Consider the following 15,236-nt stretch of genomic DNA (forward strand, 5'->3'; position numbering starts at 1 on the left):
AGAGAAGGGGCCTTGGAGGGAAATAAGAAGGCAGAGAACTATGATACAAAATCAGGGCCTGGGTTTCTGGAAAGAGTTGGCAAGGCAACTAAGGCCCAAGGCTGATGTACATGCCTCCAGAATCCTTATCTATTAAAAAACGAGTGAGTGCAAGTGTGTGAGTGTAATTATGGCAGACTAACTCAACTGCTATTCCCAACCCCTTGCCTGCCTCCACTATGGAGTCTGGAAAAGCTAAAGAGTTGCTTTCTCAGCCTCCCTTGCAGATGGATATGGCCAGTATAAGCAGGTTGTGGTCTATGAGATATAAGGGACAGTCCACTGCAAGCCTCCAAATGTCTTTCCTTCACTGGTTAAAGGAGAGGGCCACTCAAGAAAAAGCCTTTTTTTTTTTTTTGCTGCTGCCTCTTCTCTCCCACTTCTGGCCATGAATGAGGATGTGATATTTGGATCTGTGGCTGGCATGTGGTAACAAAGATAAAAAGCCAATGTTATCATGGTATGTTAGAAAGATGAAAAAAGCTTGAGTCCTTACCGAAATCTTTGAACAGCCTAGATCACCTATTTCTGGGACTCTTAAATAAATGGTTTACACATCTTTGCTAGTCAGAGTGTGGTCTGTGGAGCAGCAGTATAGTCACCCCCTGGGAGCTTGTTAGAAAGGAAGACTCTCAGACCCCACCACAGATGTACTGAAGCAGAATCTGCATTTTAAAAAGATGCCCAGCCGGGGTGTCACGGCTCACACCTGTAATCCCAGCTATTCTGGAGGCTTAGGTGAGAGGATCACTTGAGCCCAGGGGTTTGAGTCGAGACCAGCCTGGGCAACACAGCGAGATGAGACCCTGTATCCCCGGATCCCCCCGCAAAAAAAAGATGCCCAGGGTTTTGAGTGCACATTAGTTTCAGGAGCACTGGTTTATAGCCTCATTAATTAGGTTCTATTACAAACAACTGAAACATTCCTAACAGCTATTATGTACATCCTAGGTATACACGTGTGTGAATGTATGTGTGTATATATGTACGCATACGTGTGTATATATACATACATAAATATGCATACATATAGAAAATGTATTAGTATGTGAATATATATAATATATATAATTTGTATGTGGATAGGAAAGGAAGGACACAGCTAGGCTGTGGGAATGGGTGCCTATGTGAGAGGAAGTCTGGGGTGATTTCTTAAATACTTCTACAGTGTTTGGAAAATAATTATTTTTAAAGCCATGAATATGCATCCCTTATTGACGCAGAAGCGAGGCTTACCCGCTCTCCTCCCTGTCCAGCAGGGCGTGGTAGGACGCCACGTCCTTCTGCAGCTGGCACTTGCGGGCCAGCAGATGCGCGCGCTCCTGTTGCTGCTGCTCCGCCTCCGCGCGGATCTCGCTGAGCTCCGCCTCCAGCCTGCCGACCACAGCGCCCAGGTTCTGGAGCTCCATGTCATGCCAGTGCTTGGCATCGTGCAAGGTGTTCTCCAGGCCTCGTTTCTGCAAAAGAGCGAACCTGGTCCAAACCCGAGGACGACAGGCCGGGCCCTTGAAGAGAGAGGTGTGCAGAGCAGTGGCAGGGGCTGGTGGTAGCCTGGACTATTCCCCCTGTGGCAGGGACCTTGCCAGTTATGGAGGCTGACGGGGGTTATTATTCTTAGTGGCTCCGTGGGAAAAATAAGGAATCCCACTCAGGTCAGACTGTCGATTAGTCTGATTGAATGATCTTTTTGATGGGAGAGAGGGTGAGGGAGGCGAAAAAGAGAAGGAGAGAGGGAGGGAGAAAAGAAAGGGGGTGTGAGAGAGGAGTGGAGCAAGAGGGAGAGGGATTGAGAAAGACAAATGGGAGGCAGCTTGCAGGTGTTTCTTCAAAGAAATCTTGTTCTCCGGGGCTTTTTCTTCTGATTTTTTCACTCCCCGGGGGACCCCTTCTCCCTGTGCTGCGGAAGCCCCATCCATCATTTGGCTAGAATCTCCTCCAGCATTCTTTCCCAGATCACTGTCCTCAGAATGAATGTCTCTGGCCTTTATATACTCAGCATTTTCCCCTTTGGTGTTTTAGTAGCACATTTTTGCCTATCCCTTTTCCTCTGCCGTCCCCTCACTGTGGGCTCCCCAGTGCCCACCCTGAGCCTGCTTTTTTTCCGAGCAGCGCGTCCTGGGTCTATGTTGGTCTCCATCATACTCATGATTTGAACAGTCGTCTCCAGGCCACGTCCTGCGTTGGTAATTCCACCACCAATCTTTCCTTCAGTAGCTATGGACCTGCCACTGAACTTCTTACTGGAAATATATACTCAGACCTCACATCAAGGTGTCCAAAATGAAGCCACTGGCTGCCTCCTGAACCTGCTGGCTCCTCCTAGTCTAAGCTTCAACTGGTGAACCCATGTGAGCTAGAAACTGGGGAAAGATGTGTTCCTGCTTTCTTTCGTTCTCTTCTTCCAAATGCAACCATCACGGCTTCCTGTATATTATGAGTCCTGCTTCTTGTACTTCTTGAGAAGTTTTCACAGTATGCAGCCACCATGGCCTGGGATTGGAAGCTTGTCACCTCTCACCTGTGGTACCCTCAGTGGCCTCTTAGCTCATCTCCCCACCTCTAGTTCCTCCTCTTCCTGAGTTCCACACACAAATAGCCACAGTGCTCTGTCGAAAGCCTAAACCTGGGCCTGTATCTCCTCTGCTTAAACTCCATTGATGGCTCCCCAGGGCCCCTAATACGGCTCACACAGCTGGCCCAGTATCTTTCCATCTTTATCCCCACCCTACGGCAGCATCAACACTTCCAGTCTTGGAGTTTATTTGGTCTGTGTTGTTTCCTCCACCTGCACCATGCTCCTCCATTCCTTCCAGCATCCTCACCTCACTCACTCCTACTCATCCCCAAGTCCAAGCTCAGAGGTAATCTGCCCCAGGAAGCTGTCTTTGAAACTCCTCTGCTGCTACCATCACCAAGCTAGGTTAGGAGACCCTCTGTACTTCCATGGCTCCCCAAGCTCATGCATGCTCTTAAACTTACCACAGTGGGCTAAGCTTGCTTATGGGCATGTCTCTTCCACCAGATGGTGAGACTTGGAAGGAACCAAGTCTGTTTAGTCCCAGCACACAAGTCAGGGCCTGGCACAGAATAGGTTCTTGGTATGTGTAGGTTGCCCTGGATGATAGCACTTGTATTATGGTTACACTTATTGCAATACCTGTGTCTCCCCATTAGACTGGAAACTTCGTTCTTCTCATCTTCCCATGCACCATGTCCTGAAGACTACAGAGCTGATCAATAAACCCCTTTAAAAAGCTATGTCTGTGTTTAATTAACATTTTCTAATAGTTTCATTTATGGTTCGCCTATCCTTTAGCATCTGGCTTTTTAATATAACACACACACAAAAAAACTTTCTAAATTGGATTGAATTAATTTTTGATGAAACAAGATTCTGTACCCTGCCCTCCAGGAGGAGATTTTTTACACCCTTATGACCACTGTGGATGAAATAGAAAATTATTTGTCATGACACCATCTTAAATCATGACTGCTATTAGCAGGTATCACCATATTACCTTATTTAAATCTTCTTAATTCCACAGGATATGAGAATGTTGAGTCAGATTCTCATCTACCTGAGGCATATTTGTAAGAGGCAAAATGTGATCACTAGAGAATAAATCTAGATCAGTGTCTGGTCTAGGGTTATTATTTAATAGAATCTGAAAACCTTTCTATAGCAGTGAGGATGCAGAAATGGCCACCTTGACTTTGAGCATCATTTGTTCCAACCTCCCTGGGTTTTCTTTCTTTGTTTATACATGAAAGTACTTAATTTGTGACTAGTTATTGTTGACATTGGATTTGTAACATCTGTGATTTGGGAACACGCTTCACAGAATCATGGTTGGATCATCTGTCTGTAGTTTTTCTCCATCTTCTAGATGAGTTCTTCATGTGGCCTGAGGTTTTTCCTTGGTGACTTAGGACCCACTGCCAACAGGGCATTCACTGGAACCCCAGCCAAAGGTTATATGTGTCTTCCATCTTAACCTTAAAGTCCAAATCCAGCTTCCCTACCGAAGTCCCTGATACTCTGGCAGAAAGAGAATGCCTGGTTCTCCCGGAGATGCTTGAGCTTGAGTGACTATGACCAGGCTACTGCTGCAGGCAGCACGCGGGCTCGGTCAGCCACACAGACAGCACCAGCAAACAAACTGAGGTCACAGAAGCACGCTTACTCTGCAGGTCTCTGGAGATTTGAAGGACTTTCTAGAATTGCAAAACCCTCCAGAAAGTAAAAGAGTGACCTTCTGTGACTTCTGGCCTTGAATTCCATTCCTGATTTGAGTTGACTGGACACAGAGTTCAGCAGGTCTCAAGTACCATTATTCGTGCCTAGCTTCCAATGCAAATAGTGCCTTATTGGCAAAGGGGGCCGAAAGTCTCGCCAGCTTGGCCGTCTGAAGTTTATGTAAGCTGTGGGGGCCTTTTGTGTGCACAGATCGCTCTGACTGAGAATAACAGGAATGGCTGGATGAACTTCCTGTATCTGAAAACTGTAGGAGAGTTTGTTACCTATTTTGTCCCAGTGTGTGCTCCTCACCGTGGCTGCAAGGCCCTGTGACCAGAACAGTAATCTACCAGAACCAGCAGGGAACAGAGCAGCCTGTTCTGGGCCATGGGCATAGAAAGAATGCCACTACTCTGAAGCTTTCTGGTTGAGAGTGTAAATTCTTTTTCCATTTTTTCCCAATAGTTAGGACCATGGGTTGAAGTGAGGTGACCAGGTGGCTGGTGATGCCAACTTGGAGTTACTATTCTAGTAGTTAGTATAGCAATTTTATATGATAATTAATAATAGATGGCATTTATTGACTGCTCACTAAGTGCCAGGCACTGTGCTGAGGGCTTGACATACATTATCAATCATCTCAATGACATTATGAGGTAAATTCTATTACTATCCTGACGTGGCTCACACTTGCATTGGCAGCTGCAACAATTATCTCCACTCCACAATCGCTTTCTCAATGTGACCTTGCCATTGTCTCATCAAGAGGTTGAGTTTATTTCTCTCCCCGTTGAATCTAGGATAGTCTGGTGACTGCTTTGACCACTAGAATGTGGTGTAAGTGATGTGCAGAGACTTTCAAGCCCAGGTGTTAAGAGGCCTGGTAGCTTCTGTGCTCACTCAGGTGCTGTATCAGAAGTTTGACTATGTCAGGCTGTCATGGTATGAGGAGGTCTAAGCCGGCTACATGGAGCGGTCACAGGGAGAGAGAAAGGAGATGCACAATGGAGTCACCAGACGAGCTAAGTGAAGAAGTCATTTTTGGGTGTCCAGCCCCAGCAGAGGCCACATGATACAGAGGAGTTATCCCTGCTGAACTCTGCCTAAATCACAGAATGAGAGAAGAAGTGATTCACTGTTGTTTTAACCTACTGAGACAGTAGAAGATATGACAGTCAAAATAGATCCTTACTTTACAAGTGAGAAAATGAAAGCTCTGCTCGGTCACACAGCTAGTGAGTGAGTAGAGCACCCACCACGACGTCTACCCCCTGACTCCCTGACACCCACAGCAGGGGTGCCGTCTCCCACCTGCCACGCCCTCACATTTCTATCAGCTCCTCCCCGGAAGCCACATTAACTCCTTGGAGCCAGGGACCGTATCTAATTCATTTTATGTTCCCAAAGCACTTGGCACAGTTCCAGGAACTAGCCAGTTCTCAAAGTAATGCTAAAAGTCAGAAGAGCGTGCTCATGTGCATCCACACCTTGGGTCCTCCTAGAATCACTGAGAAGTGGGCTGGGCTGTGACTGTCATACCCATTTTGCAGAAGAGTAAACTGTGGTTCAGGGATTTGCCTATTTACCCAAGGGATAAATGGAGGAGCTGAGCCCTTCTGACTCTATTGCTCTTGATTTTCCTCCCCTCAGATCCCCAGATCTTTTTCTCCTACATGCTTGCACTGACCTACATCCTATCATGCACCTCATTGACTCCAGGCCATCTCAGCTGCACAAGGATTACATGGGCCAACCATTGATTTGCACCAACAAAGCTGTAGTTAGAATAGTGCAAATGACCTCCTGGAGGGGACGTCTAAGAAGAGCTGTGTTTAACACCCAAATAGAACTTCAGTCCATCCCAGAGGTCAGAGGGTGGATTGCTTCATTATTAATACATTTTATTGATTATTTTAACAATATTTTAATCAATAATAATTAATGATAAAAGAGATGTGCTTGCAAATCACAGTGAGTCTGAGAGCTTACTAGATGTCTCAGGTTGGGTTCTCCAGAAGCAGAGCCTGAGTTAGGGATCCTGGAACTCGCAAATCATTAAGGAGTACTCTCAGGAAAAGGGGGAGTGAGGAAAGCAGGACAGGGCAGAGGAAGGCACTAAGCGAGGATGTGGTCTCCGGAATCTGGCTACAGCCTGGTCCTATGGAGAGCTCTACAGAATGGAGCTAGTTTCATGTTGAAGCAAGAGGGCTGGGCTTTTAAAACCCCCTCTCAGTCAGAGCTGAGGGCTGGCGGGGCAGGGCCTAACTTCCTGGGCCAGGTGTCCTCAGTGTGGGTAAGGGCAGGTCTCTGGAGCAGTGGGGCACCTGAAAAGGCTGTGGATGTTAACAGCCAACATTTATAGCAGCAGCCTGGTAAGAGAGATTTCAGGGGGGCACTACAGTGTCTATTGCACGTGCTGTGATTCAGTATCTGATGATCCTTGAGAGTCAGAAGACATTTCAGGCCTCAAAACTCATGCTGTGAGATGGGAATCCCCTGGAAACTATGGTCCATAATACTGGAATTTGACAGTAGACAGTTAAAATTAGCACAGGGATGCCAGGTCTTTCCTTGGCCCACTTACCAGGGCACGTAAGGATTCTGTCTCAGCCTGGAGGCTCTGGACTTGGCACGAAGTGTTGTGTAACTCCACCCTGAGGGCAGCTGCCAGCTTCTCTTCCTGGGTCTGGGACACGTGGGCCACCTCCGCCTGTTGCTGTGGAGAGTCAGGTCTCAGTATGAGCGGGGAAGATCAGGAGCTGAGCCCATCCTTCCTTCCTAGCCTTTCTAATCACCACTCCACTGCCTCAAACCAGAGGAAACACAGCTGTCACATGGAAACATCTTTTTTTTTTTTTTTTTTTTTTGAGATGAAGTCTCGCTCTATAGCCCAGGCTGGAGTGCAGTGGTGCGATCTCAGCTCACCGCAACTTCCTCCTCCTGGGTTCAAGCAATTCTCCAGCCTCGAGTAGCTGGGATTACAGGTGCCTGCCACCATGCCTGGCTAATTTTTTTTTTTTTTATTTTTTTATTTTTAGTAGAGACAGGTTTCACCATGTTGGCCAGGGTGGTCCTGAACGCCTGACCTCAGGTAATCCGCCCGCCTTGGCCTCCCAAAGTGCTAGGATCACAGGCATGAGCCACTGCGCCTAGCTGGAAACATCTTTTTTTTAAACAGGTCCCTTCACCAACTTGTATACAAAGATGCATTTATTTTGAACATACGATGCGTGCAAATGAAATATAATTCAAAAGATTTCCTACAGACTATATAGAAAGTCTCCTTTTCTCCCATGTCCTAATTACCCAGTTCTCTTGTTTCTAGTTTCTTATTCCTCTTTCCAGAAATAGTTTATATGTTTATAAATATGTATTATCCCCTCTTGCTTTGGTACTTAATATATCTTAGAAATTATTCTATATCAGTATATATTAGGTTGGTGCAAAAGTGATTGCAGTTTTTGCCACTACTTTCAATGGCTGAGACGGCAATTAATTTTGCACCAACCTAATAGAAATCGAGTACATTCTTTTTAGCAGCTGCACAGTGTTGTCTTGTTTGGAAGGGCTGCAATTTACTTAGAAGTCTCTGCTGGTGGACACTCAGATTGTTTCTAGTTTTTCTTTCCCTATTACAAACAATGGTGCAAAGAAACAGCTTAGATCCCTTATTTTTCATACAAGAGCATGTCTTTGAGAAAGTAGTTCTTGTAGTAGAACTGCTGATTAGAAAGGGTATATGTTTTTAATTTCGGTGAATAGTGGCAAGTTTCCCTTCGGAAAACTTGAAATCCGTTTCAGCATTGTAAGACAGTGCCAGTTGTCCCATACCGCCCTCCAACAAGGAGTTATCCAACTTGATCTCTGTCAATCTGACAGTCCCTGTTTCCTTGTGAAAACCATATGTCTAGCCACAACTGTGAAACTGTGACCCAGACATAGGGAAGCTCTGTGCTTTTAACCTTCTCCCCAGAGCAAGATGGACAGAGTCAGATCCCTTCCTATATATTCAGGGGAGCAGGTCATTGTCACTCCTCTTTTGTGGGGAAAAGATGAAAAATAGGAGATCATCTCCAGTTTCTTTGATGCAGTCTGATAGAATGCCACCTAGCCAAGAATGTAGGAGGGAAAAAACTCTACTTTCCTAGGTTACGGTTTTCTGGAATTACCATTTTTACCACATATGAATATTTATTTACAGAATAATCCAAAGATAATCCAATCTAATGAACTGGCTAGAAACCCCAAGTCGAGGTGGGGTACAGTGGCTCACGCCTGTAATCCCAGCACTTTGGGAGGCCGAGGTGGGTGGATCACCTGAGGTCAGGAGTTCGAGACCAGACTGACCAATATGTTGAAAACCCATCCCTACTAAAAATACAAAAATCAGCCGGGTGTGGTAGCGTGAGCCTGTAGTCCCAGCTACTCGGGAGGCTGAGACAGAGAATTCTTGAACCCAGGAGGCAGAGGTTGCAGTGAGCCGAGATGGCACCACTGCACTCCAGCCTGGGTGACAGTGAGACTCTGTCTCAAAAAAAAAAAAAAAAAAAAAAAAGAAACCCCAAGTCAAGAGGCTCATAGCTCAGTAGTGGCACCTCCAATTCTTACTGTTTGAAGTCTTTACGGAGCCCATAGAATGACCATTAAAGGCTTTGAAGCAGCTGAAGGAGAACAGAAGCCTTGGACCCAGCTCTGACTGGTTAGCCAACAGCTTGTGGCCCTAGGCCATCATTCAGCCTCTCAGAGTCTCAGTTTTGCCCACGGAACACAGACCACAATGAATGGAGAATCATACTCATAATCATATAATGACTCTGTCCTGTGGTCGCTATGAGGTTTCCAGCAGATTAAGCATGCTGAAGCCTTTAGAACCCTAAAAGCATGAAAACACTGGCTGTATATATTTTCCAAATGTAAAAAGTAATAGTAGCCAACAAACAACTTTTATTATTTAATAGTTAAATAACAAAATGGTAATAGTTAAATGCTACTATGAAGAGTTAAATATTTAGTAACAGTTAAATAGTAATAAATACGACTACTAATAACGAATATGTATTAGGCACTTACTCTGTGCCAAGCACCATGTTAAAAGTTTTAATCGATTATCTAATTTAATCTTTACAACCCTATGAAGCAGATGTCACTATTATCCTCATAGGAAACTGAGGCACAGGGAGATTGAGTTGTTTGCTGAAGATTATATGGCCAATGAGAGACAGAAACAGGATTCAAGCCCAGCAGCAGACCCAGAAATGTGCTCCCAACCAGTATTTAATGCTGTCATCTCCACCAATCTACCAATTTAAGATCCCTAAAATTGGAGGTATCTTCCCCCAAACTCAGGTGGATCATTCTGAAGTATACTCCTTATCTTCCACATTCTTAAGATCAGTACCCCAGTTTTTCTCCCCTGTTTGGGGTTGGGGTCCTGGTCATGGGCTGTGTAGGTGGGTGGGAGGCAGGAGGTGGGGCATCCTGGAAGGCAAATGGAGTCAGGCAATGTAGCTACAGAGGGTGGCGGGGAGCAGTAGCGAACTAGAACTGGCTCCTAACAGCTCACAGGAGCTGATTTTTAAATTTCCAGGCATGTTGTTAGCTGACGGCTAAACACAGCCATCATTAGAAATTAAATTATATTGCTAGGCGCATAAAGCAGAAGAGACTGAGGCAAGTTTTAGAACAGGTGTGAAAGTTTATTTAAAAACTCTAGAGCAGAGACTGGGCACGGTGGCTCACACCTGTAATCCCAGCACTTTGGGAAGCTGAAGCCTATAGATCACCTGAGCAGTTCTGGCACTCAGCCTGGCCAACATGGAGAAACCCTTTCTTACTCGCTAAAATACAAAAAATTAGCCGGGCGGGTGGCAGGCGCCTGTGGTCCCAGCTACCGAGGCTGAGGCAAGAGAATGGCTGAACCCGGGGAGGCTGAGGTTGGCGAGTCGGTGATCGGGCCACTGCACTCCAGCCTGGCGACAGAGCGGAGACTCCGCCCGGGAAAGAAAATTATATTGGCTACGGTAACTGTACAGGCTAATAGGTAGCCAGTCAGACATGAACAGGGCAGGAGAGGCACGCCCGCAACCAACTAAGAATGTCAGGCGACCATCAGGTGATGGTCAGGTGTTTGTTAACTGTCTCCTCTAAAATAGTAACTTGTCACAGCTGGCAGGGAAAAGCAGTCTCCCTAAAGATAGAAAAAAACCTGAAACTGGTGATCAGCAACTTCCTGATAAGATCTCAGGAGCTAGGCAAGTGAGCTCAAGCATGCACACTAAGAGGCAAAATGGCAGAGTTAAACTGGTATATGACCTCCTAGGGGCATTCAGCTGGTAAGAGAAGAATGCCTCAAATGAGCATGTGTACAACTCCAGTAAACACACTGCGCATGCTCCCCTCCAAAGTGCTAGCAGGCCATCACATATGCGGACACCCCGCCCCAAGGGTGGAATCAGGGGAGAAGGGACACAAGATCCCAGAAGCATGCCAACGTTTAAATCCTCAAGTCAAAAGGTCAAACCGCACACTTGTCTTTCAAGTTGCCTGCTGGGCCCTCTTCCAAGTGTGTATTTCCTTTGGTTTCCTCTTTGCCTCTAGAGTTTTTTGTTTCGGAGCTTGTTTGATGACGAAGTCTTGCTTCGGTCCCCCAGGCTGGAGTGGATGGCGTGATCTCAGTTTCACTGCAACCTCCGGGCCCCAGGTTTAAGCGATTCTCCTGCTCCCTCAGCCTTCCAGTAGCTGAGGATTACAGGCCGCCAACGCACCTGGCTGATTTTTGTATTTTTAGTAGAGAAAGGGTTTCTCCATGTTGGCCAGGCTGGTCTCGAACTCCTTAACTCAGGTGATCCTCCGGGCTTCAGCTTCCCAAAGTGCTGGGATTACAGGTGTGAGCCACCGTGCCCAGTCTCTGCTCTAGAGTTTTTAAATAAACTTTCACACCTGTTCTAAAACTTGCCTCAGTCTCTTCTGCTTTATGCCCCTCAGTCGAATTCTTTCTTCTGAGGAGGCAAGAATTGAGGTTGCTGCAGACCCCCTACAGATTTGCCACCGGTAACAAATAAGTGAGTGACTTTTTGCTTAATCGAAACAGTAATCACATTTTTGTAGTCCATTCTTGTGGATACTCATTAAGTTGATGATAGAATTATAAAAAAAATGGTTGGTGAATTTTCCAAGAAATAGCAAGTCATGCTGAAGTTATAGGTAATTGAAATAGCAAAGTATTTTGTCTTAAAATTTGTGTTACCTCTAAAATTATATATAAAAAAATCAACGGAAATTGTTACATTACCCTTAAGTAGTACTGTGAATTTGATTGGCACATATATACATATACATATATTTCACCCAGAAAGCAGCTGTGAAACATTTACCATCACTCCATGGGGAAGAGCCAGGGAAGGAATGGAGGCAACTTTCAAAGCCTTGGTGGGCAGGTCTGGTGTAAAGCTGCTGGCCAAGGCTATAGCCACAGTCCCTCACGTGATTTGTCCCCTCTCAATCCAGTGAATGGCTTCTGTGATACTTACTGGTCTCTTGGCTGAAACACTATGTCTTAGTTTCATTAGCAAAAATACTGTATTTAAGTGTTTCTCAAATGTTCTTGGACCACCGACCGACATGGTTTTTCACACTATCTTAATACTCATTCATGCTATTTTTATTTAAACCAATTCACTCTTTCTTTACAAATAAATGTGTTTAAAATGGAAACGGTAGGTTAGTTATCTGTAAAATGTAGGTTAGTTTAAAATGGAAACTGTAGTTTAAATGAGCATCAGCATCACCTGAGGATCTTGTGAAAATGTGGGCTGTGATGCAGGGGATCCTCAGTACGGCTCAGAAATCTGCACTACCAGGTGATGCCTGGTCCATGGAAGCAAAATTCTAGATCTCTACAGAAACCAATGAAACAGTATCCCTTGCAGTGCGTAGAGGATAACTAAAAAATTAACAAAATTATAACAAACCACTGTTATTAAATTCCAGCTACTATTGATTGCCAAGCTGCTAAGTCCTGAGTCCTGTTTTCTCTTTGTGGAAAGGGGAGATAAATAAGTACAACAGAGGTGTTAAAGACCTTCCAGCACCTAACAAAGGCTTTCTTCTAGTTTAAGACTGAAAGAGCAAAAGAATGTAATTTGATCACTACAAGTTTTAATGTCACTGTGTTCCTTCTCAAATCATCTCACCGCAAGAGATACTTCCCACTTAATTGCTTTAACACACCTCGAGTAACCACTACTAAAAGTAATTCACCTAAAAGTATTACACATTTTCATCCAATGGCTTTTTAGATTTGTGCTTTCTGGTTATTATAATTCTATTTCTGTTTCCATTTCAACCCTGTGCCTCCAGATTTCTTCTCATAGACCAAATAGTAGGTGTGTCATCCAGCCCCTGAGGATAGGAAGGTGGGGCTGTGTTTTGTTGCCCAGTGTAGTTGTCAGGGTGTGTGGTGAAATTCAGATATGTTGATCCCCAGGCTTTGAAACTGCACAGGACCTGAGCTGCCCATGTTTGCACTCCAGCTGCGTGGGAGTGCAATTACTTCTGGGGCAGGACAGCATGTCCACATTTTGAAACATAATAAAGATTTTCAAATTTCAAAAATTTCAAATTAAATTAGCATGTTTTTGCACATGAAGGATGTAAGAAGAGAAAAGCAATGTGTTCTGAGTAAGTAATAATTAACTATTTGAGGGTCTGACTCTTGAAGATAGAAATGAGGACTTGGAAAGAGGAAAAGAACATCTCCAAGTCCAAGCCTGACCCACTTTGCTGATTAGGATGGCCATTCCTAAACACGCCCTTGGCAATGACCCAGAACTGAGAGAAAGGCTACCTTGCAATGTGAGGGGAAGGTGAGTGTTTAGGAGGAGAGAGAGTGAGGAGAGAGAATGATGATACTTCCTGGTCTTTGAAATTGCAAGTGCATTCTCAGCAGATCACGGATCCAAATGAGCTGTCTGCCTCGCGTGTCTTCTGCCTTTCACTGAGCAGTCGCTGTGCAGGTTTGAGCAAGTCACTCGAGCACTCTGTTTTTTGCAACTGGTGATCAATTGCTTTATATGAGCCTTGTTCTACTGCAGAATGCAGCTACCTGCCTTGGCTCTTAAGCACTTTTCAGATTTCATGAGATCATGCTAATCTCATCGTGCTGTTCATGGAGAAAGGTCAACAATGGTCCCGTGGGAATACAGAGGTTCCCTATCTTGTTTCATAGAATAATCCCGCAAGGAGGGCACAGACCCTTGGTTTGAAAAGCTCCCAACAGAAGTCTGGCATAACTTTTAGCCCCTCAGGACAAAGGCCTTTCCAACCTCACGTTCCACAAGATGTCACTTATTTATTCTTGAAAAAGAAATCAGCTGGGCATGGTGGCTCACATCTGCAATCCCAGCACTTTGGGAGGCCAAAGCAGAAGGATCGCTTGAGGCTGGTAGTTCAAGACCAGCCTGGGCAACATAGTGAAACCCTGTTTCTGCAAAAAAATCTTTTTTAAAAACCAAATTAAGGTCCCCCCATTCATGTGGTCTGTCCAGTTCAAACTGGCAGTTAAGAGTGTGGATTCTGGAGTCAGATGTGTAATTTGAATCCCGGTGTTGCCACTTTCTAAGTGTGTAATTTTGGGCAAATTACCTAACCTCTCTGTGCTTCAGTTTCCTCCTCTATAAAATGCTAAAATCACAATACCTCTCTCATGTTGGGAAGATTAAATGAGAACATACTTGTCAGGTGCTTAGAACCCTTGGTAGGTGCTCCATAAAAGCTTGGCTGGCTCTGCTTTTGTGGAAAATTTCATCCTGCCTTGCAGAAGAGTAGCCTTTCTACCCATTTCTTGCCTCCCACAGGTACACCAGCCAACATCCACACTGGACTGTGGGTTCCTTGTTTACAGGAACAACTTCTTACACACCCCTCTGCCCCTTTTGGGGACCTAACATAGCTTTTTACACCTAGAACGTGCTCAATAATATTTATTGAAGGTCTACAATATAGGCCAGGCACATGCTAGGAACTAGGGAAGAAGAGAAGGATCTACCAGGAATAGAAAGAGATCAAATCTCCTTTTCATTAAGAGGATCAGCTATCGTTATTATAACAGTTGTAAGTCATTTTACAGTTATGTGGTGTCATTTGTTATTTAGCTAAGGCTAGCTTTTGACAGGCAGCACACACTCCCGACCTTCCTCAGCCAGATGTAGGATTTATCTGGGAGAAGGCTGGATGCCATCCAGTCTACGCTAGCGACATGGGCTCTCCTCAGCAGGGATTAAAAAGAAGTACACACCTCACTCAATGAAACTTCAACACTGGCAGAGAAGCTGGCCCGGCTAGGCTGCAACAAGTTTCTCCGTGAGTTTATACAAGAACTGCCCAGCTATTGAAGCTGCTGTTTGAGTGTAGGACCAATTCCCAGCCTCTGTTGAAGCTGCCAAACAAAACACAGAGGAGCAAATGGCTTTGTGACCTTGCTGCCTCCTTGGTAATAAGTAAACTCATCCTCTTGATAAAATCAGCCGAAAAGGCTCAGCAATGAGTCTAATTCTAAAGAGAAAAATAGATTTTTCTATTATTTTATTTTGAGACAGGGTCTCACTCTGTTGCCTAGGTTGGAGTGCAGTGATAAGATCATAGCTCACTGCAGCCTTGACCTCCTGAGTTCAAGCAATTCTCCTGCCTCAGCCTCCTGAGTAGCTAGGACTATAGTTGCATGCTTTCACACCTGACCAATTAAGAATTTTTTTTTTTTTTTTACAGATGGCATGTTGATGTGCTGCCCAGGCTGGTCTCAAGCTCCTGACCTCAAGGTATCCTCCTGCCTCAGCCTTCCAAAGCAGCAGGATTGCAGGCATAAGCCACTGTGCCTGGCCAGTCCTTACACTTTTTATGGGAAAGATCTATTCAAAAATATCTAAGATATACTTTGAGATCAGCACAATCTGGTAGCCTGGGA

At 45.0% G+C, this 15,236-nt stretch overlaps 1 protein-coding gene across 1 annotated transcript in view; it reads right to left on the reverse strand.

Annotated features, from left to right (window-relative positions):
* Nucleotides 1-1,271: 1,271 nt before the first annotated feature.
* The window catches only part of BFSP2 (beaded filament structural protein 2), a 63,434-nt gene continuing 49,469 nt past the window's right edge, over nucleotides 1,272-15,236 (reverse strand). The window contains exons 5-6 of the mRNA XM_009201705.4: nucleotides 6,861-6,992; nucleotides 1,272-1,496 (exon numbers count right to left, since the gene is read on the reverse strand). Of these exons, the coding sequence (XP_009199969.1) occupies nucleotides 1,272-1,496; nucleotides 6,861-6,992 (357 nt within the window). The remainder of the gene's footprint in view (nucleotides 1,497-6,860; nucleotides 6,993-15,236) is intronic.

This window comes from Papio anubis, chromosome 2 (genome assembly GCF_008728515.1).
Source record: "Papio anubis isolate 15944 chromosome 2, Panubis1.0, whole genome shotgun sequence".
NCBI lineage: Eukaryota > Metazoa > Chordata > Mammalia > Primates > Cercopithecidae > Papio > Papio anubis.